The sequence below is a fragment of the Nicotiana tomentosiformis genome, chromosome 2 (genome assembly GCF_000390325.3).
Source record: "Nicotiana tomentosiformis chromosome 2, ASM39032v3, whole genome shotgun sequence".
Classification (NCBI taxonomy): domain Eukaryota; kingdom Viridiplantae; phylum Streptophyta; class Magnoliopsida; order Solanales; family Solanaceae; genus Nicotiana; species Nicotiana tomentosiformis.
The window spans coordinates 141,580,840-141,605,036 of NC_090813.1; the positions used below are offsets into that span (position 1 = coordinate 141,580,840).

Consider the following 24,197-nt stretch of genomic DNA (forward strand, 5'->3'; position numbering starts at 1 on the left):
AGCATATCTTACAGTAGCAGAGAGGCCTTTAGCCTTGGATGTTTAGGCCTTGGACAACCAGTTTGTCAGATTGGATATTTCTGAGCCGAATCGAGTTTTGGCTTGTGCGGTTTCTCAATCTTCTCTTTATGATCGTATCAGAGAACGTCAGTATGATAACCCCCATCTGCTTGTCCTTAAGGACACGGTACAACACGGTAATACCAAGGAAGTCACTATTGGATATGACAGTGTGTTGCGGATGCAGGGTAGGCTATGTGTGCCTAATGTAGATGGTTTGCATGAATTTATTCTCCAGGAGGCTTACAGTTCACGGTATTGCATTCACCCAGGTGCCACAAAAATATATCAGGATTTAAGGCAGCACTGTTGGTGGAGGAAGATGAAGAAGGATATAGTGGAATATGTAGCTTGTTGACTAAATTGTCAGCAAGTGAAGTATGAGCATCAGTGACCGGGTGGATTGCTTCAGAAGTTAGAGATTCTAGAGTGGAAATGGGAGAGGATCACTATGGATTTTGTTGTTAGGCTCCCACAGACTCAGATTAAGTTTGATGCAGTTTGGATGATTGTGGATAGATTGACCAAGTCAGCTCATTTCATTCCTGTGGTTACTACTTACTCTTCGGAGCAGCTGGTTCAGGTTTACCTCTGCGAGATTGTCAGACTTCATGGCGTACCGGTATCTATCATCTCTGACCGGGGTACGCAGTATAAATCGTAGTTTTGGAGAGTCATACATCGTGAGTTGGGTACTCGGGTGGAGTTGAGTACAGTATTTCACCCTCAGACGGACGGACAGTCCGAGCGCACTATTCATATATTGAAGGATATGCTTTGTGCGTGTGTGATTGATTTTGGGGGTGCTTGGGATTAGTTCCTGACACTTGCGGTATTTTCCTACAACAATAATTATCAATCGAGCATTCATATAGCACCGTATGAGGCTTTGTATGGTAGACGATGCCGGTCTCCAGTGGGTTGGTTTGAGCCGAACGAGGCTAGGCTATTGGGTACAGACTTGGTTCAGGATGTCTTGGAGAAAGTTAAATTGATTCAGGATAGACTTCGTACAGCCCAGTCCAGGCAGAAGAGTTATGCGGATCGGAAGGTTCGGCGTTGCATTCATTATTAGGAGCGGGTCTTGCTCCGGGTTTCTCCCATGAAGGGTGTTATGAGGTTCGGAAAGAAGGTCAAGTTGATCCCTAGATATCAGACCTTTTGAGATTCTTAAGAGGGTTGGAGATGTGGCTTACAGACTTGCACTACCACCTAGTCTTTCTGCAGTTCATCCGGTATTTCATCTTTCCATGCTCCGGAAGTATCACGACGATCCGTCTCATGTGTTAGACTTCAGCTCAGTCCAATTGGACTAGGATCTATCTTATGTTAAAGAGCTGGTGGCCATTTTGGACAGGCAGATCCGAAAGTTGAGGTCAAAGAACATTGCTTCAGTGAAATTTTAGTGGAGGGGTCATCCGGTCGAGGAGGCGACTTGGGAGACCGAGCATGATATGCGCAGCAGTTATCCTGATCTTTTCACCGCTTCAGGTATGTCTCTATACTCGTTCGAGGACGAACATTTGTTTTAAGATGGGGATGTAACGACACGGATTGTTTTGAGATAATTAGCCTTGAATCCCTATTTATTGCCCTATCTGCTTCATTTAGTGGTTATGTAACTTGCCAGGAGGATTTGTTTTTGGTTTCAGAGTGAAATGGGACACATAGTTCCTAAAATGGAAGCTTAAGTCGTAGGAATTGACCTTAGTTCGAACTGTATGAAGGCGACTCCGGAATGAAGTTTTGACTATTCCTATAGCTCTGTAGGGTGATTTTGGTCTTAAGAGCATGTTCGGATGTTGAATCGGAGGTTCGTATGTCATTTTAACGTCAATTGGCGAAAGTTGGAAATTTGATGAATTTTGGAAAGTTTGACCGGGAGTGGACTTTTTGATATCGGGGTCGGATTCCGATTCCGAAAGTTGAAATAGGTTTGTAATGTCAATTATGACTTGTATGCAAAATTTGATGTCAATCGGACATGATTTGATAGGTTTCGGCGTCGGATGTAGAAGTTTAAAACATTAAAGTTCATTAGGCTTCGATGTGTAATTCGTGTTTTCAGCGTTGTTTGATGTGATTTAAAGGCTCGACTAAGTTCGTATGATGTTTTACGACTGGTTGGTATATTTGGTTGAGGTCCCGGGGGCCTCGGGTGAGTTTTAGATGGTTAACAGATCATTTTTGGACTTAGAAGATTTTCTAATGCTGGGTTGGTTCTAGTGTAATCGCACCTGCACAAGGCTGACCGCAGGTGCGGGGCTAGGGGAATTGGCCAGTGGTCGCAGGTGCGGTATGAGGGCCACAGAAGCAGAGTCACTTCTGCGGGGGATCGATCGCAGAAGGGGACGAGTGCATGGGGAGGCTTCCGCAGAAGCGGACGAGGGACCGCAGAAGCGTATCCGTAGATGCGAACATTTTCGCGCATGTGTAGAATCAGGGAGCTTAAGTGAACTCTGCAGATGTGGAGACTCACCGCAGAAGCGAAATTTGGTCCGCAAAAGCAGAACGCCTGGACAGACTATATTAAATCAAGGGTTTGTGATTTTTATCATTTTGGACATTTTGAGCTCGGGTCTTGGTGATTTTTGAGAGCATTTTCGAGGGGTTTCTTGAGGTATGTCCCTTGTGTTTAATTTTGATCAATAATTTTATTTCTCCATTAATTTTCCCACCTAGTAAGTGTGTATTTAAGGTGGAAATTAGGAGTTTGAGGTTAGGGATTTGGAGAGTTGATTTGAGGAATTGAGTGGCGATTTGGTGGCGGATTTTGGTAATTTTGATATGGGTGAACTCGTGGTCGAGTGGGTGTTCGTATTTTGTGACTTTTACCGAATTCCGAGATGTGGGCTTAGGTCGACCTTTTGGGCCAAATTTATGATTCTTTGCTAAAGTCGTAGTTTCATTATTTAAATTAGTTTCTTGTAGTTATATTTATAGTATGAAATTGTTTTGGCTAGATTCGAGTCGATTAAAGTTGGAAAGTCAAGGGAAAGGCATACTACTTGACTGGTTGAGCGAGATTTGAGGTAAGTGACTTGTTTAACCTTGTGTGGGGTGAATCCCCTTAGGTTTTGGTACTGTTGTAACCATTTGTGATATGTAAGCGTCGTGTATGCGAGGTGACGAGTGCATACACGGGATAATTGTGGAAATTTTGGTTCTTTCAGAGTTGTCTTCTTTTAAATTCCTTAACTGAGTTGCCTTAGCATATGTAATGATCATGTTTATCCTAGTATCGCATGACTACATGCCTTAACTCTTACTTGTAATTTGTGCAACATGCTTAGTTGAATTACCTGATTTCCTTGATTTGAATTAAATCTTTAACTGTAAGATCCTTGTTATAAATCCGTGTTTCCTTCGATTACCTACTGCATATTTACTTTGGGACTACAAGGCGGTTCCTCGGAAGATCCCCTTGTACTTCATATTTACTTTGGGACTACGAGGCGGTCTTCGAGAGATCCTCCTGTACTGCATATTTACTTTGGGACTACAAGGCGTTTACTTGGGAGATCCCCCTGTACTGCATATTTACTTTGGGACTACGAGGCGTTTACTCGGGAGATCTCCCGTGTCTTGCATATTTACTTTGGAACTACGAGACGGTACCTCGACAGATCCCCCCTGTTGTGCATATCCACATTTGGGACTACGAGGCGTTACCGCGGAGTGCCCCTGCTGTTTACCTCTATTTACTGTGCTGACATTTTCTGAAACTTATTATTGTTTAAATTCTCAGTCATTTCAAAATATTATAATATCTCTGCCTTGCTTATCTTTTAAACCAGTAGGGCCCTGACCTGACCTCGTCACTACTCTACCGAGGTTAGGCTTGGCACTTACTTGGTACCGTTGTGGTGTACTCATACCACACTTCTGTACATCGTTTTGTGCAGATCCAGGTTCTTTCCACCAGACCAGATACCAGTGAGTTGGACCGCACGTGGAGACTTCAAGGTATATCTGCCAGCGTCCGCAGACCTCGGAGTCCCCCTCTATCTTTACTATATTGTTTTCCTTATCTTCTTTAGACTCTGATGTATAGAGGTACTTAGTAATTGCTCTAAGAAGTTTGTGACTTGTTTCCATCAGGTTTTGGGAGTTGTAAATTATGGATTTGCAGTTTTATATTTATATATCATGTGTTGAGATTGGAATTAAATTTATTGTTTATTTATTCCATAAATTATTAGGCTTACTTAGTCTTAGAGATTAGGTGCCATCACGACATCCCACGGAGGAAAATTGGGGTCGTGACAACATCAAAACAAACATGAAAAGATTCATAAATGATAATTTAGGCTTAACAATTTAGCAACAAGCCTTCAACTATTTTAAATTATCTAATAGGTCCACCAATTAGCCTATTTAATTCCATTATTGTCATTAAATACTCATGTGGAGTCATTAATGATACTATATTATTTATTCAACATCACCAAGTCACTACTCATTATTTTCTCCAACAAAACACTAGGTTCAAGAACATCCAATTCATGAACTAGTGTTATTCCTTAGCCAAATGACAATTCCCCCTTCAATTCGTCCATCAATTAGGTCATCAAGCCTATTTGCATCATTATAAACTCAAAACAATTTCATTTATATCAACCCACCACTATTCACCTTCTTCTTCATTCAAAATATTATTTTTAAGATCCTCTCTTAGGGTTTATATAATGCTCCATTATAACTTCAAATAAACTTCCTAAACATGCTACTCATACTTCAATATATCATATATGGGAAGCTCAAGTAAAGGAATTATCTCTTGATGAAAGAATCTCACTTTTTTCTTTTGGGTGTTCTTGAAGTTTCAACCATTTCTTATGGATTTTGATCCAATTTAATATTAATGTGATATAAAATGATATTATATAATTATTATTATTATATTAAATAAACTTACCTTGAAGTGTATTCATGGTGGGAGAGTTCCTCCTTATCTCTAGAACCCAAACCCTTATCCAAAATTTCATCTCTTTCTATTTCCCTAGAATAGCTACTTTTATTGTAACGACCTGGCCGGTTGTTTTGAGTGTTATGGCCCCGCTCCTCTATTTACTACTGATTTTATGCTCAATTGTGATTATGTGACTTGTCGGGGTAGTTGGTTTGGTTCCGAAAATCATTCGGAATGAGATGAGACACTTAGTCTCAAAGTTGGAAGCTTAAGTTGAAAAAGTTGACCGTATGTGGACTTATATATACACCACTCCAAAACGGAGTTTTGATGGTTCTGATAGCTCCGTTGGGTGATTTTGGGCTTGGGAGTGTGTACGAATAGTGATTTGGAGGTCCGTAGTTGATTTAGGCTTGAAATGGCGAAAGTTGAAAAATTAGAAGTTCTGGAAATTGAGAAGTTTGATCGAGAGTTGACTTTGTGGTTATCGAGCTCGGATATTGGTTCCAGGAGTTGGAGTTGGTCCGTTGTGTCATTTATTACTTGTGTGCAAAATTTGAGGTCAATCGGACTTGATTTGATAGGTTTCGGCATCGATTGTAGAAGTTGGAATTTCTTAATTTTCGTTAGGCTTGAATTGAGGTGCGATTCGTACTTTTTGATGTTGTTTGATATGATTTGAGGCATCAACTAAGTTCGTGTCATGATTTAGGACTTATTGGTATATTTGGTTGAGATCCCGGTGGCCTCAGGTGGAGTTCGGATGGTTAACGGATCAAAGTTTGGAATTGAAGGACTACTGAAGTGCACCAGGTCTGGTACAATCGCACCTGCGAAGTTTTGATTGCAGGGGTGAGATCACACAAGCGAGCAGGGGATCGCAGTAGCGAATTTGGGTCAGCTGGGGGTCATGCGCAGGTGCAATGGTATTTTCGCACCTGCGAGTTCGCAGATGCGGAGAAAGGGGCGCAGGTGCAAGGTCTGGAAGTAAGCCTGGGAAGCACAGGAGTGAAGGATGTTCCGCAGATGCGGGCTCGCATCCGCGTAAGAAGGATCGCAGATGTGGAAGTGGGTTGAAGTAGTTGGTCCGAAAATACGAAACCGCAGGTGCGGTTAAATGATCCGTAGAAGCGAAAGCACCAGCAGTGTTAAATCCGAAGGGTTTCGTGATTTTTCTCATTTTGGACTTTGCAAACTCGGACTAACGCGATTTTTGAGAGGGATTTCGAGGGGTTTCTTGAGGTAAGTCACTTGTGATCATTTTTATTCAATAATCTTGTTTCCCTGTTGAATTTCCCACATAGTTTTGTGTGTTTTGAGGTGGAATTTTGGGAGTTTGAGGCTAGGGATTTGGAGAGTTAATTTAGGAGATTTGAGTGACAAATTAGTGTTGGAATTTGGTAAATTTGATATGGTTGGACTCGTGGTTGAATGGGCTTCCGGATTCTGTAACTTTTATCAGATTCCGAGACGTGGGTCCGGGGGTCGATTTTTGAGTTGACCTTTTGACTTTTGATTAAGAACTTAGTATATTCATATGGAATTGATTCTTTTAGCTCGTGTTGATTGTATCGAATTGTTGCGGCTATATTCGAGGCATTTGGAGGTGGATTCGCGAGGCAAGGGCTTGTTGGAGTAGAGTTTTGCACGGTTTGAGATAAGTAACACTTCTAAACTTAGTTCTGAGGGTATGAAACCCCGATTTACGTGTTATATGATTGGTGTTGAGGTGACGCGCATGCTAGGTGACGGACGTGTGGGAGTGAACTGTAGTAATTGTAATTTAGTCGATTCCATTGAACTGTGTAGCTATCTTATCTAAACATTATTGTTGTACTCTAAGTGTTAGAGCACTTGAGTTGTGATTGATGCTAGAAAACATGTTTAGGCTATATGCTGGTACTATTGGGACCCATAATGGTCGATCTTTGTTGTTGAGTTATTTGCTTAATTGTTGTTATGTACTCAGTCGCATTCATTATTGCATATCATATCTCAGTCTTTGTTATCGTATATTGTCACATCTTTTATCATTGATTTGGGCTGCTTAGAATGAGTGTTGTGAGCCCAAGAGACTAGAGAGATTGATGACTAAGTGAGGCCGAGGGCCTGCTTGTGAGTGATATTTATGGGATCGGGTTGCACACCGCAGCAGACTTTATTGATTCATGCCAGGATCTGGCTTATTATAGCGCTTGGGATGGATATTCCCCTCCGAAGTCTGCACACCCATAGTGAGCGCAACTGCTATTGATTCATTTGCATTGGGTTGGATCTGCCCTGGATTTATTTGCATTTGGGCTGGATTTGCCCTGGACTTATTTGCATTTGGGTTGTATCTGCCCTGGGCTGGATCTGCCCCGTACAGTGCTGAGTGTGATAAATGAGAATTGAGACAGTCAGGTTGTGTACTCCGAGAGTGTGAGTACGCGAGGCTTTTGGTGTGTTGCATCACATACGATATGCATATTGAGACATGTAAACATAGAGATGTCATATTCCTCATATCATTCAGACTTGGCATATTTTATCTGTTCTGACTTTAATTGTTAAACCTGGAAGCATGCCTAAATTCTTGTACCGCACCTGCAGATTAGGAATTTCAGAGATATTATTGTCATATTTTCCGTAAATTTTTGTGATGTTAATTTCGTATGTGGGTTGTAATGTTCGTGCCCGTCACTAATTTCAGTCCAAAGGTTAGATTTGTTACTTATTGAGTTGGTTGTACTCACACTACACCCTGCACTTCGTGTGCAGATCTAGGTATTTCTGGTCACAGCGGTTGCTGATTCACAGAGTTCAGTCATTCGGAGATTATTGAGGTAGCAGCCCTGGCGTCCGCAAACCTTGACTCTCCTCCCCCTATCCCTCAGTTTACTTATTCGGTTTCTGTTTTTCTTAGATAGTGTATAAGACTTAGTATTGTATACATTCTCATGTACCCAGTGACACCCTGGTTTTGGAAAAATTTCTGCATTGAGTTATGTCATTTTATCCCGTTTTATGATATTTTCACTTATTTAAACTTGTTTTAGTATACTTTAAATTTGGAAGTGTTAGTAATGTCTGAGTTGTCGGCTTGCCTAGTACCATGATAGGCTCAATCACGACAAGTTGAGTTTTGAATCGTGACATTTATAGTTCTGATTGAATGCGTAGCTGCGCTCCCTTCCTCTTCAGCTCCCGCTTCATTTGACTAGTTGTTGGAATTAGTTATGCACAAGGCAGTGTACCTATGCACAGCTCACGTAGCTGCATTGTTGTTGTGCTATACTTCAATAAGAAGATCATAAAGTCTTGTAGGATATCCAAATGACAAACGGTTTGAAGCATTAAAAATTAGACTCATAGATCTTTAATTTGATAGGTCGTACACCACATAAATCTTCAAATAGTGGGAGTTATGCTCGTTTGAATTTAGGTCTTGTCCAAACTTATTTGAAACTTTAGCCCATCATATAGTTTCCAACTTGATTTAGTCTTAGGCTCTTCTTAGACCATAAATCATTATTAATATACCTTGTGCATATATTACCATAATTATGTTCCTATCCTTCATATTATTAGTCTTTGTTCATGCCCGAATTAATATAATTAGCACACGTAAATCTTCTTAATAGCTTTAAAATACTTTAAAAATTTTCAGGGTGTTACATCACCCTTTCCTTTTGTTGATTCACTCCCGACTACAGGATCACAACTTGTTCCTATGTTGTTGACAATTTTGAAGTTCCACCCTATTTTACTTTCTATTCATGTATTTGCTTATGTGCCGGATCTGTTGAGGTTGTTGATTAGCTCTAGTCTGGAAGCTATGCCCCAATTGTAGGCACTTGGTACTATACACTGGTTTCTAGTCATAATCAACCACCTGATCAAATTGTCTTCCATTGGGATCCTTTAATTTTTCCTTTGTGGGCAATGGTGTAGTTATGTCCAATTCCACAAGGATCCTAGCATAGGAGATACGATCAATCTTGGTAGTGCAATCATCCGCATAGATAGGATTACCTAAGCTACTCTTATTTCTGCTCTGTGATTCATTTTCCCAGCAGTTAAAAGGTAAGTTGGGTAGTCTTACTCATAGTGGGATAGTCTTTGGTATCTCTTCATTGAAATCAAAATCTATTGTCCATGCTTTGGTGATGACGGGTTTACTATTGATCATATATGGTCTAGAGTATAGAGCTTTATTGCCTTCATCCAACCTATTAAACTTTACCACAAAAAAAACCATCATTATGGTAATACACTCTAGGCTTAGACACAAAGTTCCACTACGAAGCAATAAACCTTTCAACTGCCCCCTATGCTAGGTGTTTCCCCGACAACATACAAGATTGCTGTCATCCTCTATTTCTTAGTCCCCTTTTCAATATTAGTTTGTTGCAATTCCAATATTTTCTCACCATTTTGTATCGTGAGAGCAATAAAGGTTAAATTCATCCCTCTTGCGGCAAATTTGTTACCCACAACTAGGTTTGCCCATGTCTTTTCTCGTTTATCCATTCCCTGTTTCTCTTGAGCTTCAGTTGTCACTTCCTCCCTAGCATCCTGACTGAGTGTAATCCCATTCGTTCCTTATTGGTTAATTGTCTTACCTGCTATATTTTGTTTATACGAGGCTTCAATTACTGTCTTCGGTTTTGATTGAGCTATTGTGTATTGCTAGAGTCGGCTTTCATCGATTGTATGTTTAATTCTCGATTCACCTTGTCACTCTCCATTGATTCCGAGCCTGTGATGACAGTAGGGCTCACTTTCCTGATCGAACCACCCATTGATTTTGGCGTAGATACACCGTCATTGGTTAGGATTCCTAGCGGAGATTTGCCAGATCTAGTTAGTTTCCCTTCAATTGCAATAAAACCCGCAAGCTGCACCTTTACAGCTTTCCTTGCCAGTCTCCCCCTCCCCATTTCCGGCGGGGCGCACATTAGTAGGCACGCTTATCGGACACTTATTTTTCTATACATTTAGTTCTTAACCAAACAATCTTGTTTTTTAAAATATTACATTACTTTTATTGTGATGTACAACTAAATAATATGCTCATATATCATTGAATGTTTCTTGATAGACAATGTTTTCGGCATATATTTTCATCTACATACTATTTTAGTTGATCAAAACTCGTGTTGTCGATATTAAAATCCACTTGATATGCAATTTTTTCCTTTTTCGGAAATTTGATATTTATCTTATTATAAGAATATAAATTTTAATTATTATTACTACTCCAACTTTACCTGTTACATTTTAAATAGCCTAGAAATCTCAATTATTATACTCTATATTTACCTATCCAATTTCTTAATGCTAGAAAAAAGTTCTGGAGTTTCGTCAATAGACCTATAAATATCTCTTAGAGTTCTTTTTTATTCCATTGATTTTTTCTCCACATTTCTTCGTATCGTTGCCCAATCATTGTTCAATGATCACTTAAATATTCTAAGCGACTTTTTTCCTTTTTAATCTCAGGCCGTTTTGCTTAGGAAGAGAATCGAGGCTAACAACCATGTGATTTTTCTCATTAGCATGTTAGTTCTATTTTACGCATTTATATGGTAAAAAAGCCATTTTCTTGGTAGAAATAAATGTTTTAAGCTAAATATCAAAAAATAATATCTATACATCTATTTTACTTATCAGTGATTAAAAAGCTATATGTATTGTCTGATTTCCCTTTCCCCCTAGTAAATCTACCGAGTATTAAAAACACAAATTAAATAAAGCCAATCAAACGTTGTATTAAATTATAGGGCGGTTTTCGTTCCATACTATCTTTTTTAAAGAATTTATCTTACAAAAATATTTAATAGTCTTAATTATGAGAGTATTTATTTAAATTATTATCTATAACTTTAAAATTTAAGTATCTTACTTAATTTTTTTCTCATCAAATGTCTTACTTAATTAACTTTACACTAATTTAAACAGTAAGGGTAATACTGAAAAATAATAAATATCTTCTTTTTAAGAAAAATTAATTGAAATAAATTACGTTCGCTAAAACATTAGTAATATTTTGGATTAAAGGGAATATTAAATTTTCCATTATCTAGTTAATGAGGTAAACCAAATGAGAGTTATAGGCTCTTTGGCCAAGTTTCTCCAAGTTGAAAAGGACTTGTTTTTAAAAAAAAAAAATATTCAAAGTTGAAGTGTTTGACCAAGCTTTTAGAAGTTGAGTAGAAGTAGAAACAAAGCAGAAAAAACAGTTTCTTCCCAGAAATACTTTTTAAAAGCACTTTTGAGACTAATGTTGCTTAAAAGTATTTTTTTTTCTAATTAATTAGCTAAATATAAACTGTTTTTTGCCAAAAATAATTTTAAAATAAAAAATCTAATTTTTTCATCTTGCCCTAGAGTATTTAATAGGGATGTTATTCTAATGGATTTTATAACACAATAATAAAATCACATGGCTCCACCCCTGGGCACGTTTTCACATCTGATTGAATGTGAACTCCTTTATCTCTTTTTTTTCTCTCTCTCTCGTTTGGAAAAAGACAGTTATTCAACTCTCCTGCAACTCTCATCAAACAACATTGCAATTTTTTGAAAAAGCGTCAATTTTGATGAATTTGTATTGAAAAGTATACATATTTTAGTGAATGATTATAGAAGAAGAAGAATGGTAGCATTATGTGGCGGCATATCCCGCGACACATGGGATGGTCTCTCCTTCTTCCCCTGCCTCTCCGACCCCGGTCCGTAAACCTCTTCTTTCCTTTTACGATCCTATTTCTATATATTTATGTTTGTATATTGAGTATACACTGTTTCTACAACACAGTTAGTTCAATTGATATTTCTCAATTATGTATATATTTTTAATTTTTGTTGATTGAATTTAGCTCGGAGATCGACATTTTGCTTGAAAGTAGCACTGGTGATGCTGCACCTGATCTATGCCGGTGTTCTATTTGAATTTGACAAAGACTTGATTCAGAAAACCAAACAAGACCCCTGGTAACAAACATTCTAACTCAGTATTATTACCTTCATCCCATTAATGGTGTTTGACTAACCACAGTGTTTAAGAGAGAAAGAAAGGATTTTGAAACTTGTGAAAAATAAGCTATGGTTATTTGTGTTGCTATAATTCATCTTATTAAGAATAAAATATAGCAAGTTTAAAGTTAAATTTTTTCTAAATATAGAAATGTATCATTCTTTTTGGACAAACTAAAAAGTAAAGAGTGTGACATAAATTGTGACGGACGGAGTATTTGTTTCAATCAACATTTAGATGTATATACCAACCTTCAATACTCAAAAATATCACAAAAACATTATCTTTATACCTTTATGATACTTGTAGGATTTTCAACATTTTACTTGCTTGTTTTTGAATAAAGCAGAGAGCTGATTTTGAAGTTGGGGATATTATATGAAGGTGTAAATGACATGGAATTGGTTGAAAGATGCAATCTTGAGCTAAGCAGCAACGTCTTTAAGCTTGACTAGGAAATTGCTTACCAAAGCTTTGTTTTCCAATACTTGCTAATTCTAGCTAATAGTAAGTGATTTAGTTTCAGAGTAGCTGAAGACCATATTGATCAGCAAACGGGAACTTGGGCATAATTGAAATGCCAAGGAGTTCTGTAATTCAATAAGTATCAATCCTTCGATTTAAACTGCTTTAGTGATGATTTTGAGAGAACAAAAGCATTGGCAGATAAACATGTTAAATAGAGTTGGTTGCTGGAACTTCTCCTTTTCAGGGATTAAAAGTGGGTTCTGATGATATATTAAGGAAAACAGTAAGCCTCCAGGGTTGGTGGCGAATGAGTGCAATGAAAGAGAAGGAAACAGGACCTTTAAATCTTAAAGGTAGTCCATGCTCTTTGAAATTTAGGTTTAAATTTTCAGGTGAGCGACAATTAGGTTGTGAGTGGTTAATACGAAATTGGAGAAGTTATAAGGACTTAAAATGCCCCATCTGGTATTGGACACTATAGGATGTGTGGTTAATCAGACTTTTGAGTCAGCTACTTTTTTTCAAGTTAGGATTATACTTTCAGGTGAACTGCAATCATATTACTAGCTAGGGCTAAGTTTTTATGGTTGATAGGGACTACAAAAACTGTAAGATCTGGAGTTGCATATGGTAAAATTGCTTTTCCTCTAGAATTTCATTTTATTGATTTGGTAGAAACCAACTAGTTCTGAAGGACACAATTCATTGTTAATGTGTATATAGGAATGAAGGTTCTCTTGGCTAACATCCTGTATTTTATTAGAAAGTAGAAACTTCTAATAAACTCCATGTTGATGCTCAAATAGATTGTTTTTTCGATTTTGTGGGGTAGAGATCTAGGTTAAATGCCAACGCATAGAAACTTTTAGAACTCTGTAATTATAGGATGTCAAAAAAATCCCTATTGAGTTAGCTGCCAATGCAAAAGTTATATTTCCTTAACTGATCAAAACTTCATGTCTTTGATTATTTTGCTGGATGACTTTTCTTAATATTTCACTTTCTCTGAGGCTCTTTTGATGAAATTGCTCATCACCCTCCTTTTTTGCTTCTAAGGTACACGACAGCGTATTTGCTGTTGCTTGCTGCTACACTGGCTCAGTACTTCATCACCTCTGGTTGTTCTCCTGGGTAATTGGGCTAATGATTTTATTTTTAAGCTAAGCATGTAATAAGTCTTTACTAGCTTAACCCTATTACTTTACTGAAAGGCCTGTAAAAAGTTAATTTTCATGAATATGTAGCTATGTTCTTGATGCAATGAGGGCTGCCAATGAGACAGATGCATCACATAATAGGACATCAATAACCTCAAAGTAAGATATTTTCCCTCTCTGGTTTGTTACATGCAAAATAAATAACTGGAATATAAGGATTTTCTCAAAATAAGGTGGAAAAGAGGTTTATCTAATTTCTGTTGTTTTCTGCCTTTTGTGATGTTATATGATCAAGCAAAGCCAGCCTGCTTCAAGCAAAAATGGCAGTGTAGTTATTACGATCGACAGAAACCAGTTAGAAAAGAATCTTCTTGGGAGTGGTACAACAACATCTTGGGCAAAGCTAGTGATGGATATGTATCCTCCAGGAACATCTGTTAGGTAGGGCTGGCTTGAATATCAGCATGTTTATGCTTTTCTTGTTGTATGTAAAGCAGCTTGAGTGCTTTGTAACTAATATACAGCCTCTACTATGGCTCTATTTGCTTAATCAAGTTCAGTTTTGCATTTAGATTCTGCTTATTTCAAATTTTGTGTGAACCATGGATTTCGAAGTTCGCTGTGAGACTGTGAAATGTGCTTGACAAATTATATTTCATGGTGCTAGTTGGACTAGGAGGATTCTGGCTTCTTAAGTTAAAAGGCTTTTAGTGGTGAAGTAGTATTTATCCCACACTATTCATTTTGAACAATGTGATTACCTGTGGCCTGTGGATGAACAAATTAGCACTTTCAGATATAAATGTTATAGCAAGGTACTCCACTTGGAAACTGCATAGTCCCATGAAGAAGAAAAACTGCTGTATAGCTTACAAGTGAAGCCCTTAATGTGAAGCAGGAGAAGCCTAATCTTGCATTTGTTAACAAATCAAGACATGGTAAAGGAATATTCACACGACCAGCTCATGAGGAGACTTGTTGTGACTCGGTTGTTTAAAGGCATAACTGATGGAATGTAGTATAGCTGCTTGCATTGTGATGGATGGCGATTTCCCTCTCAAGATTCCTCACACTGCATGATTTTGACAAGTTATTAGATGAGTTTGATCAGGAAGCTGATGTAACCCCCTAATATGTCATTAATTCTGTGCGCAATTTGTGTGATTAACCCGTTCTTTCTTGTTCATCGCTTTTAGAAGCAGTTTTCGATGGATTATACAATACTGAATGCTTAACTATTGTTAAAGGTGATATAATTGCACCAACAAATGGGGGAAATGTTGCCATAAGCTGTGCCACTGCAAATTCTTCTTGTCTCTCTTTGATGATGAAGTTTGTATTATCTCTGAGGTTGATGACAGTTTACATTAATAACGATTTTCCCAGTTGGTGGACATATATTTTACCCTATGAATTCAATCTACCAAAATTATTTCCCTTCTATGTTCTTTCATTTCCACCTATTTTAGGTAGAAATCTTACTGTGCGGTTGTGCGGTCATAGATTGCATGATTTTCTTAGTATTATCATCAGGTTTTGCTAACTGATTCTCGTTCTCTTTTCCAGAAGTGTGACGTGCACCTACTGTAATATTATGCAGGTAGAAACTCCTATCTCTGTCTTCCATTTGTATGCAAAGCAAATATTAACCTCAATACCTGCGGATGATTCTTAACGACTTGAAGTATCTTTGGATTAGCCAAATTAGTGACATGATATGCGAGCTATATGCTATGAATCTCTGTGCTATATTTTGGCAGGAAATTAGCTGAATTTTGACCTTAAATGCAATTCTTATATTTTCTCTCTCGTGAATATTACGTATTTCTAAGATATTCCATCCATACAATGGTATACTTTCTTCGAGACTTATCCTACTGTATATACATCCTGAATAAATGTGCAGCTAGTTGTATTAGATAAATGGAACATTGATATTTGATAGTCCAGTCTTGTTTGAACTTTGAATTGGTGAAGTCAAACTTTGTCCTATCTTTTGTGCATATGTTTGTGAAAGAAGCTTGGGTAGTTCTCCTTACTGGGGCACCATGTCTTTACCCTTTTTCTCTTCTTTCTTTGCAACTCCTATGCCAGAGCATGGCATGCTAACATGTATTTCAGCATTCTGTCTTATTGATGCATTTTGGGGATTGTGTCTTGGAGATTTTGTGATCTTGTGTCTGATGTTATTTGAAACTTCAAACTGCTTCCATTTCTTTCAATTTAAGTAAACTTTACGTGGTAAAGATTAGCTATACATTTTAAATCTAATAACCCTGCCAATTAACACATCGCGGTCCTTGTATTTGCACACTCCTACCTCAAATGGATGATCTCTTTTGACAAGCACAAAAACTTAGACACTGTGAAAGATCAAAGAGGTCAAGTTAATAGGAAAAGATTAAAAGAAGTGGGGTAATAACGAGACTTCCATTGATTTGTTAAGTACTTATAACTTGTCCTTTTATGTTTGTTGCAGTTGTGCTAACAATTTTTAAGATTTATGATCTTTATTCTGCTTGATTTTCAGCCTCCACGAGCTAAACATTGTCATGATTGTGACAAATGCGTTCTCCAGTTTGATCATCACTGTGTTTGGCTTGGCACATGCGTAGGACAGGGTAACCATTGCCGGTTTTGGTGAGCAAGCATTACCTAATTTGACACACTCATGATATTTGTTTCTTGCTTGCTGTTCAAGAAAAAGCATTCTTCCAATTCAGTTGAAATCACTAAGTGCACCGGTCAAACACACCCCACCCCCTCCAAAAAAAGAGAAATAAGAAGATCCTCACTCATATGAAGTTTGAAATTGGTGATCCATTTTGTTGATTTTTTATGTTATGTTGGAGCAAGATGGAAATTTGATGTTGCTACGACACAATGGTCATTTATGTTTTAGAAAACTATATGATATAACATAGTACTGTAGCAACAACTATGCCTCAATCCTAAGCTAGTTGGGGTCCGCTATATGAATCATCGCTAACCATAGCACTCCATTTAGATCTGTACTAATCCAATATTTAAAACTTTAGGTTCTCTAGCGTTAGAAATTCTATACATTTTTTACTAACATACATATGCTAGCGTTTGGACATAGATTTGGTTGAAACTTGAAAAAGGAGTTTTTGAAGTTGTGTTGAAAAATAGTTTTTTGAAGTTGAAGTTGTGTTTGGACATGCATTTTATTAGAAAAAGTTGAAGTTTCGTGAGTGGAAGAATAAATTTCACCAGTTTTTGGGAACTTGAAAATTATTTTCAATTTTTTTCCAGAATGGATGCATTTGAAGGTTGATATAAGACATGACTAAACCATCTGTAGAGACCTCTCGTTATCATCTACCTGTACTACTTGAACCTTCTGCAGAATGTGATCATTTCTAATGCTATCTAATCTTTTTCTGGTTGCATATTCATCTTGACATTGCATTTCTGCGACACTTGTCTTGTTGATATGCTGTACCCTAGAGGCCCAGCATTCACTCCCATATAACATTGCAGGTCATACAACCATTCTATAGAACTTATCTTTCACTTTGGGACTTATCCTCCTATCGCATACCTCTGGTCACACTTCTCCAGTTCAACCATCCTATTTTGATTCTTCATCATAAATTAATTAGTTTTACACAGGCTGTTCATCTACTGCAACCCTCCTTCTTCATCCAAGCTCGTAACCAATTATATGAGCAAACTCACAGAGGCGTATTTTACATAACATAGTGTCAACTTAAAGATTTATGTTTTAAATAAAACCCTTGTTCCTAGAAAATGAGACAGATATTTGTTAGAATCCCTCTCTTTTAGCTTTATCCCTTATCCCGGTTATTTTATCATTTTTGATGGGAACATAAAGGTTATCCTGTGTCTTTTATCATCTAATTGACAATTTAAAAATCTACTTTTAATATTATATTTTCCTTAAAACAAACTTGAATCAGTATGTGACATGTCCATGGCAATTTGGTCAAGTTGGATAGGTCAAAAATTAGACAGGAGTTCGATAAGCTGAAACATAAGAATATGTTGGGACATTTCATAGGGTGCAGCAAAACTTGGAGACATATTTGTTTGGGTTTGTGGCCTTCTTGGAAAATATGTGCTTTCAAATGTGTAATTCATTGTCATCTAGTCTGCAAAGCAACAAGACTATGGGTCTATAACATGCAAGTACACTTAATTTCTGAGCTTTCAACTGGCTAATACCACTTACCTTGCATGTCAAAACACTTTTTTTTTTTTGCGTAGCTCTTAAGTTTTATTTCATTTACACAGGATGCTTTTATTCTATGGGAATTTCTTGTTTTTATCTTTATCTCTCAAGTTTTAAGTTGTTGATCTTTGCTATAGTTATTTACTTTACCAAGTATAACAGGTGGTACATTTGCTCAGAAACAGCCTTGTCCCTTTGGACTGGCACTTTATATATTCAATACTTGAAGTCTCACGTATCAAAGCTATGGTATGTGTCTGTCCAGCAATGCTTTATCTTTTGAGCGCTTTTTTTTCAATAAGTTCTTGGCTTAAAAAAATGGAGTTTTTGTTCTTGTCCTTGAAATATATGTCTTTTTATTTTTTGTTTTTAAAATCAATGATATCTTCCTTTCAGTCAAAAAGAAGATATAAATGAAGTTTTAGGTGGAGCATACAATAGAAGGATAATTTGCATTACTGTCCAACTTAGATTGAACCTTTTTATGGCTTATGCTTCCTAAACTTTTAGTGGAAGCATGTTGGTTTCAGTTCAACTGCACCGATGTGAGCTTTGCAGTCATATATCATGAATCATATAGACTTTAGCAGACCCAACTAAATTTAGGATTAAGGTATAGCTGATTGATTTTTATATGTTGGCTTCAATTGCTTTAGCGTAAGCAATAAATTGACAAGTGTATTCATTACATGAAAAGTGAATTCTTGCATATCTTGTTACTTTAAAAAGGAAGTTCCAGATTTTGTTGGATGGAACACAGACGAGTGGATTTGAATGTGTTCGGTGCATGAAATGCCAGTCCCGCTTTATTGATGTAAGAAGCTTGGCAAAGAGGCCCATTACCCTTTAATCTCTGTTGGCATTGCCTTCACATGTCACATAAGGTTAACTCCTTGACTGAACAATCTGAAAAGAAACCAAAGTAAACTTGAGTATGAATAACCACTGGAGGTATAATTTTTTAGTTGTTATAAAATGGCAGTTGAAGAGATTACTAAGCAATGCTGACCTCAATCCCCGATATCTTGCATTTTTATCCAGGTGAAATTTCATTTTCATTGAACTGTGTTGAAGTTACATTTGAGTGGGAACAAGGAAATTAGACTGACGAGCTGGGAGATAAAATGTGATTTGCATATGTGCACCACTTTTGTACTCAAGTTGCGAGATCGAAAAAATAATGATAAAATAGCCAGGCTGATTGAATCTGCAAGTATTGGTTTTTATTTTGGTTCCTTAAGTTATCTAAGATGAGTAGGAAACTACTTTTGTTGTATAAGAGATTAACAGTGGTAACAGTAGGAAAAGAAGGGACTGCATCATGGTCCCCCAGGGCTTAGTTCAAGTGGCAAAGGTTGAGGGACTTGTGATTTAGGTCACAGGTTGAGCTCTACGCCATGTGAATTAAGCCTGGTATTTAAGTGGAGAAGGGTAGAGGGGCGGGCTCATTATCTCCGAGTTTTGAAGGCTGCGGTTGGTCCTAAGGGTTGGCCCCAGACGGATTTCTCGTTCATAAAAAAAATAGAAAAAAGAAGAAGGGACTGCATGATGAGGACAAAGCTTATGCTGACATGATGACTGTTTTTGCTTCTGTATATAAATTTTATCTGATGCAAACACATAAAAGATGAGGTTGTCATGACAATCTTGCAATTTAAAAAACGTAATGATGTCAAATGTGACAATGGCTTTGTTGCAGGTGGTCATATGCAATTGTGATATTGCTGTTAGCTGCTTTATCTATTTGCCTCTTCTTTCTCCTCCTCCTCCTCCTATTTCATAGGTAAGATTTCTCGTTACTGGTATGTAACTCGTTACTTAGTGGTATTTGGTAGTTCAGATTTTTGTTGGATCTATTAAATTTTTTTTTTTTTTTTTTTTTGATAAAATAAAAATTTTATTAATAAAGGTACCAAGAAGGTACTCAAAAGTACAACCAAACAAGACAGCCCCTACAAAAGTCTCTAGTTACATATTTCCAAATGAGTCCAAAAATTCCATATACTGATCAATACTCTCAGGGGTCGTTTGGTACGTGGACTAAATTATCCCGGGATTATAATCCTTGGAATCCCTGGACTAATTTATCCCACCAGGGAGGTCGTATAAAATAATCCCTAGTTTGATGGGATAAGGTGGGATAAGATGGGATATCCAGTATTAAGTCTGGGATTAAATTTATACCATGTTTGGTTGATGGTATAAATTTATCCTCTGGGATTAAATTTATACAATGTTTGGTTGATGGTATAGATAAATTTATACCATCAACCAAACATAGTATAAATTTAATCCCACACCTTATTCCACCTTATCCCGCGTACCAAACGACCCCTCAGGTATACTCCTTTTACACCCAAAAAAAAAAAAAAAAAACAGATTTTGCAAACAAAGGTTCCTGACTCTAGAAATGTGGTTCTTTTTATTCTTGAAATAAGCACTATTTCTCTTTGTCCAAATAGTCCAGAAGATGCATAAACGGATGGTTCTCCAGATCTGCTTTTGTATACTTCCAATCCTCTGCCCGTTCCAATTTTTAAGTTCTTACAAGTCACGCGTGTTAGTTTCTCAACATGTTGCCTGGCTCTGTTTTCTGTAGGTGATTAGGAATTCATGGATAAGGGATGTACTATTGTCACAATTCATGTTCGTAAAGAAGTAGAAATGGACTCTATATCACTTCACTTTGATCTTGTGAGATAGGTCACAACACATTCGAACTAAGCTAGGAAGAACTTTGGGCCAATCTGTTACATGCTATCTGTTCTAGTATGGTTAACGGTAGATTAACTTGCTGGTCCAACAGCATGGAGAAGCATCAGTAGTTCTTCTTTAGTCTTGTCAATTAACTTTTAGCTGATCTTACTCAGAACATAAATTTCAACCATCATAGTGAAAAGTGATACGGAGTATCGTATGCTCTTTTCAGTATCGTTAGCTGAACATGTGAAGTTTGCACTTCACGACATTTCTAAAATGTAACTTCAGGAATAATAACTGGACTTTTACATGTTTCTTGGACAGCTATCTTATTTTGACAAATCAGACCACCTATGAGCTCGTTAGACGACGGCGCATCCCCTATTTGAGGTTGGTTATTTCTTCATTCCTTGTATCATGTTATGTTGTTGAGATGTAGCAGGTATGTCTCAGGATTGCTTTGAGCTAGTGCTTTTAATAATATGATGGCATATATTGGCTTAACATGAATTGCGGATGTAGGGATTTTGAGTTATTTAGATTGATATTAGAAAACCAAATGAAGACATGCACGGCCTTCAGGATTTTCTTGTATTCAAGCGCAAATTGACACTTACAATGATTTGCAGGAACATACCGGAAAGAGTTTTTCCATTTAGCAAAGGAGCATGCAGAAATTCATACGAGTTCTGCTGTGCTCGGAGCAGCATGTACAGGATGGAACCACTGCCAACAGCACAAGAACTTCAAGAGAAGTCAAGACCCTATACATGCTTGGATTTTTTTGCTTGTCGGTGTTGCTGTTGATCACTTCTGCTGCAGCTGTGATTGAAATCAAAATTTTACCTCGGTTGTACTGGTATGAAAGTCTATGCTTTCTAGGAGTCTTTATCTCTATTAGAAATTCTTATACCAATAGGAAATATAGAGAATTTGTAGTTACTTTTCGTATTTTTTATATTTTTTATAATGATGGCCTGAGATGAATTTAAATGGGGAACATGGTCAGTGAGGATTCAAATAGCCAACCCCAACTTTGGGATTGAGTCATAGTTGTTGATTATACCAGTGTGAAAATTCTTTGTCAACCATTGGTTTGTGGTATCAATGTGATGATACTTACATAATTTCACCTTTATTTGTGGAATTCACGGTATCTCCTTAGCTTTTCAAAATGATGTGGAATCTAAACTTGACCCACGTTTAGGATCGCCTTGTTTCCAATTTAAACATGGATACATTGTGCTTACTGCTAGTCACTGTGCCACCAAAGCATCAGGGGGCTGGTCTGGCCGGTGAACCATATACCGCATTATCAGGGTCCACACCTATCCCCTCAATCAGGAACCAGGAACTGACCCGGTCCGGACTGGTCTCGGCTCTCTGCCCCTTTCCCTTGAGAATAAAAGAAAGAAGAACAACTCAGTTTTTATAAAAGTAAAGAACGACCCAGAGATATTTTAACATTACAAAAATAGTACTACGTTTGATTATTTGCTTGAAAACTGCTATTCTTGAAAAAAGGAAATGTTTGTGCATCTTCAAAATTAAAATCCATTTCTCTTGCTATTACGCTCTAGTTCATGTATATCAAAGGGAAATCTAAGGTAGGTTTTACAGATTCGAGAAAATCCACTACTTTCACCTCGAACTATGCATGTATGTTGTATATATATACATATATACATGAATATTTTTTAAATGTATACACATAATTAGATCATACTCAATGATTTTGTCCGCTAACTCTAGATTATGAATTCACTTTTAATAGAAATGACTCGTTAGAAGTGTATCTATACATCACAGCTGCAATAATCCAAACATCTTGAGCTGCATATCCATGCACAAGACCTGCACTATTAATTCTGTACTGACTAATGAGAAAGTATGTTGAGAAGAGAAACCCTAGTGCGGATCAAAAGTCTGAACAACTGCTCCAATCCATTTTCACAATCTACCAGGCTTGAATCCAGAGTCTCCAAATTTCTTTGTGCAAATTCGATGTTTTCTGCTTCCCCTTCCTTATGGAGCAGCAAGTTATTCAGGGAAATATCCACATTTTCCAATTCGCTCAGCTTTTTTCTCTGCATTTCACTCGCTAATATCCCTTTGTGCACAAGCTTTGAAACCAACAACCATTTATTTAGTAGGCTTTCTTTTCAAGACTGGCATTGAAAAAAGTGTTAGAAATGATTGAAAAGTTGAAATGGTTACAAATTTTGCTTCTACAAGGACCCTTATTATGGAACAAAGCTGGGATTCTGAACTGAACAGAGTACTCGTGGTTGCCATTGCGTTATCTATCAACTTCAGCATTGTGAGGGACTTAGTAATTTCCTTTCGAGTGTTTCTTCTGGATGATATGTAGTCCGTCACATTGCTTTGGATTCTTATATGATCCTTCCCACTTTTGCTTCTTCGAAGCCCTGTTTGGAGTTCTCTGAACCCTACCTTCATCAACATGATTGTGTCTCACGTGTTGCTGCAGATATCTATGAATCTAACAGATAGTTCCAACGACTCCATCACCAAATTATCGTCTTGATCTTGAAGAAGAGCCCGTTGTGTCATTGGCAACACGAGAAATTCCTTTATGCACTTGTACAATTCGACAAGGCCAAAAATAGCATTGTGGGTTATTTCTTCTGCTGCTTTTGGAGAAGAAAATGATGATTCCAAAGTTTTTATCTTGTTAAGGACTTGTTCAATCTTGATTGAGCTAGGATGTGATCTAGCAGGAAAGCTAACAGAATGGGTACGATGATGACTATGAGAATGAGACCTTGTTCCAATTGTTGAGAGGTTCATTTTTGGAATTTAGTTTTCTTCTCAAAATCAGCCTTTTAGTTCCTTATATATCTGCAAAGTTCTTGGAGAGGACAAAAGATTGGATAAACGAACAATTGATTTGGAATTTAGTTCTCTCTTTTTTACTGGATATTATGCGTATGTGAAGCCAGTGAGGGTTTTTCTTTTATAATGGCTTATCTTGTAAAGCCTTAAACCAACAAAACAAGTACCATTCTCATATTCTATCAGCCTTTTGACATAATGACATAGGACATATCTCGTTTTAATTTAGAGATTTATTCTGTACAATCTAGAGCTTACCAAAAGGTTCATTCATTCAGAAAAATAGGTTGGCTTAGATAATGTAGGAGGGTTTTCCGAAGTTGTCTGGATTGGACGAACTTTGGCATTATTGGACATTAAAGCATACAGATATGGCAGGGATTGCATTCAGAGATGGAGTTAAATCATAGAGAGCTGCTTAATGACCACGCTAATTTGGCCCAATTGTTGCCACACTTGTGAAATGACTACCATGACCTCATTCGAATTTCTCCCAACAATTTTTCCTCCAAAACACAATAGTAAAATATAGTAACTTATTCCTATTCCCAAATACATTGAGCAACATGAAATCATTTATGTTCCCATACAAAGGAAGATGAAAAGTCTCTACATTCATTGTGTATTTTATGTGTATAGCAAATTATTGTATATTTAGAAAAAAACAAAATTTGCTATACTAAATATGAATTGAAGAGCCGATCACATAAATGGCTATAATCCTTTCATTATTTTTCTTAATCTAAACATGAATTCAAACAAAGAAAATTTGGCGGTGCAAGAAAATATGAATCCAAACGAAGAAAA

At 37.2% G+C, this 24,197-nt stretch overlaps 2 protein-coding genes across 3 annotated transcripts; one reads left to right on the top strand and one right to left on the bottom strand.

The window, feature by feature from the left end:
• The first annotated feature begins 11,448 nt into the window (after positions 1 to 11,448).
• Positions 11,449 to 21,672, top strand: LOC104097737 (protein S-acyltransferase 10). Of its 2 annotated transcripts, XM_009604353.4 has the most exons (11): positions 11,449 to 11,688; positions 11,836 to 11,950; positions 13,518 to 13,592; positions 13,706 to 13,777; positions 13,919 to 14,059; positions 15,185 to 15,218; positions 16,149 to 16,258; positions 17,997 to 18,083; positions 19,534 to 19,617; positions 20,859 to 20,924; positions 21,164 to 21,672. In XM_009604353.4, exons 1-11 carry the CDS (start codon positions 11,613 to 11,615, stop codon positions 21,339 to 21,341), a joined length of 1,038 nt encoding a protein of 345 aa, XP_009602648.1. In that variant the 5' UTR covers positions 11,449 to 11,612; the 3' UTR covers positions 21,342 to 21,672. The 2 variants fall into 2 exon arrangements, with proteins under 2 accessions (XP_009602648.1, XP_009602649.1); XM_009604354.4 differs by lacking the exon at positions 17,997 to 18,083 and having other exon boundaries at positions 11,476 to 11,688.
• A 648-nt stretch (positions 21,673 to 22,320) lies between these two features.
• On the bottom strand, positions 22,321 to 23,477 carry LOC104097738 (uncharacterized). The gene is made up of 2 exons (XM_070194268.1): positions 23,011 to 23,477; positions 22,321 to 22,688 (listed from the first exon to the last, which is right to left on the bottom strand). Exons 1-2 carry the CDS (start codon positions 23,343 to 23,345, stop codon positions 22,412 to 22,414), a joined length of 612 nt encoding a protein of 203 aa, XP_070050369.1. The 5' UTR covers positions 23,346 to 23,477; the 3' UTR covers positions 22,321 to 22,411.
• Positions 23,478 to 24,197: the final 720 nt, after the last annotated feature.

Excerpts from the sequence above, each read along its gene's own strand:
- LOC104097737 (XM_009604353.4), top strand. The coding sequence starts at position 11,613 with ATGGTAGCATTATGTGGCGGCATATCCCGCGACACATGGGATGGTCTC. Across the intron at positions 19,618-20,858 it reads CTCCTCCTCCTATTTCATAG|CTATCTTATTTTGACAAATC; the intron begins GTAAGATTTCTC and ends TTTCTTGGACAG. Across the intron at positions 20,925-21,163 it reads CGGCGCATCCCCTATTTGAG|GAACATACCGGAAAGAGTTT; the intron begins GTTGGTTATTTC and ends AATGATTTGCAG.
- LOC104097738 (XM_070194268.1), bottom strand. The coding sequence starts at position 23,345 with ATGAACCTCTCAACAATTGGAACAAGGTCTCATTCTCATAGTCATCAT. Across the intron at positions 22,689-23,010 it reads GATATCTGCAGCAACACGTG|CCTACTAAATAAATGGTTGT; the intron begins AGACACAATCAT and ends TTGAAAAGAAAG.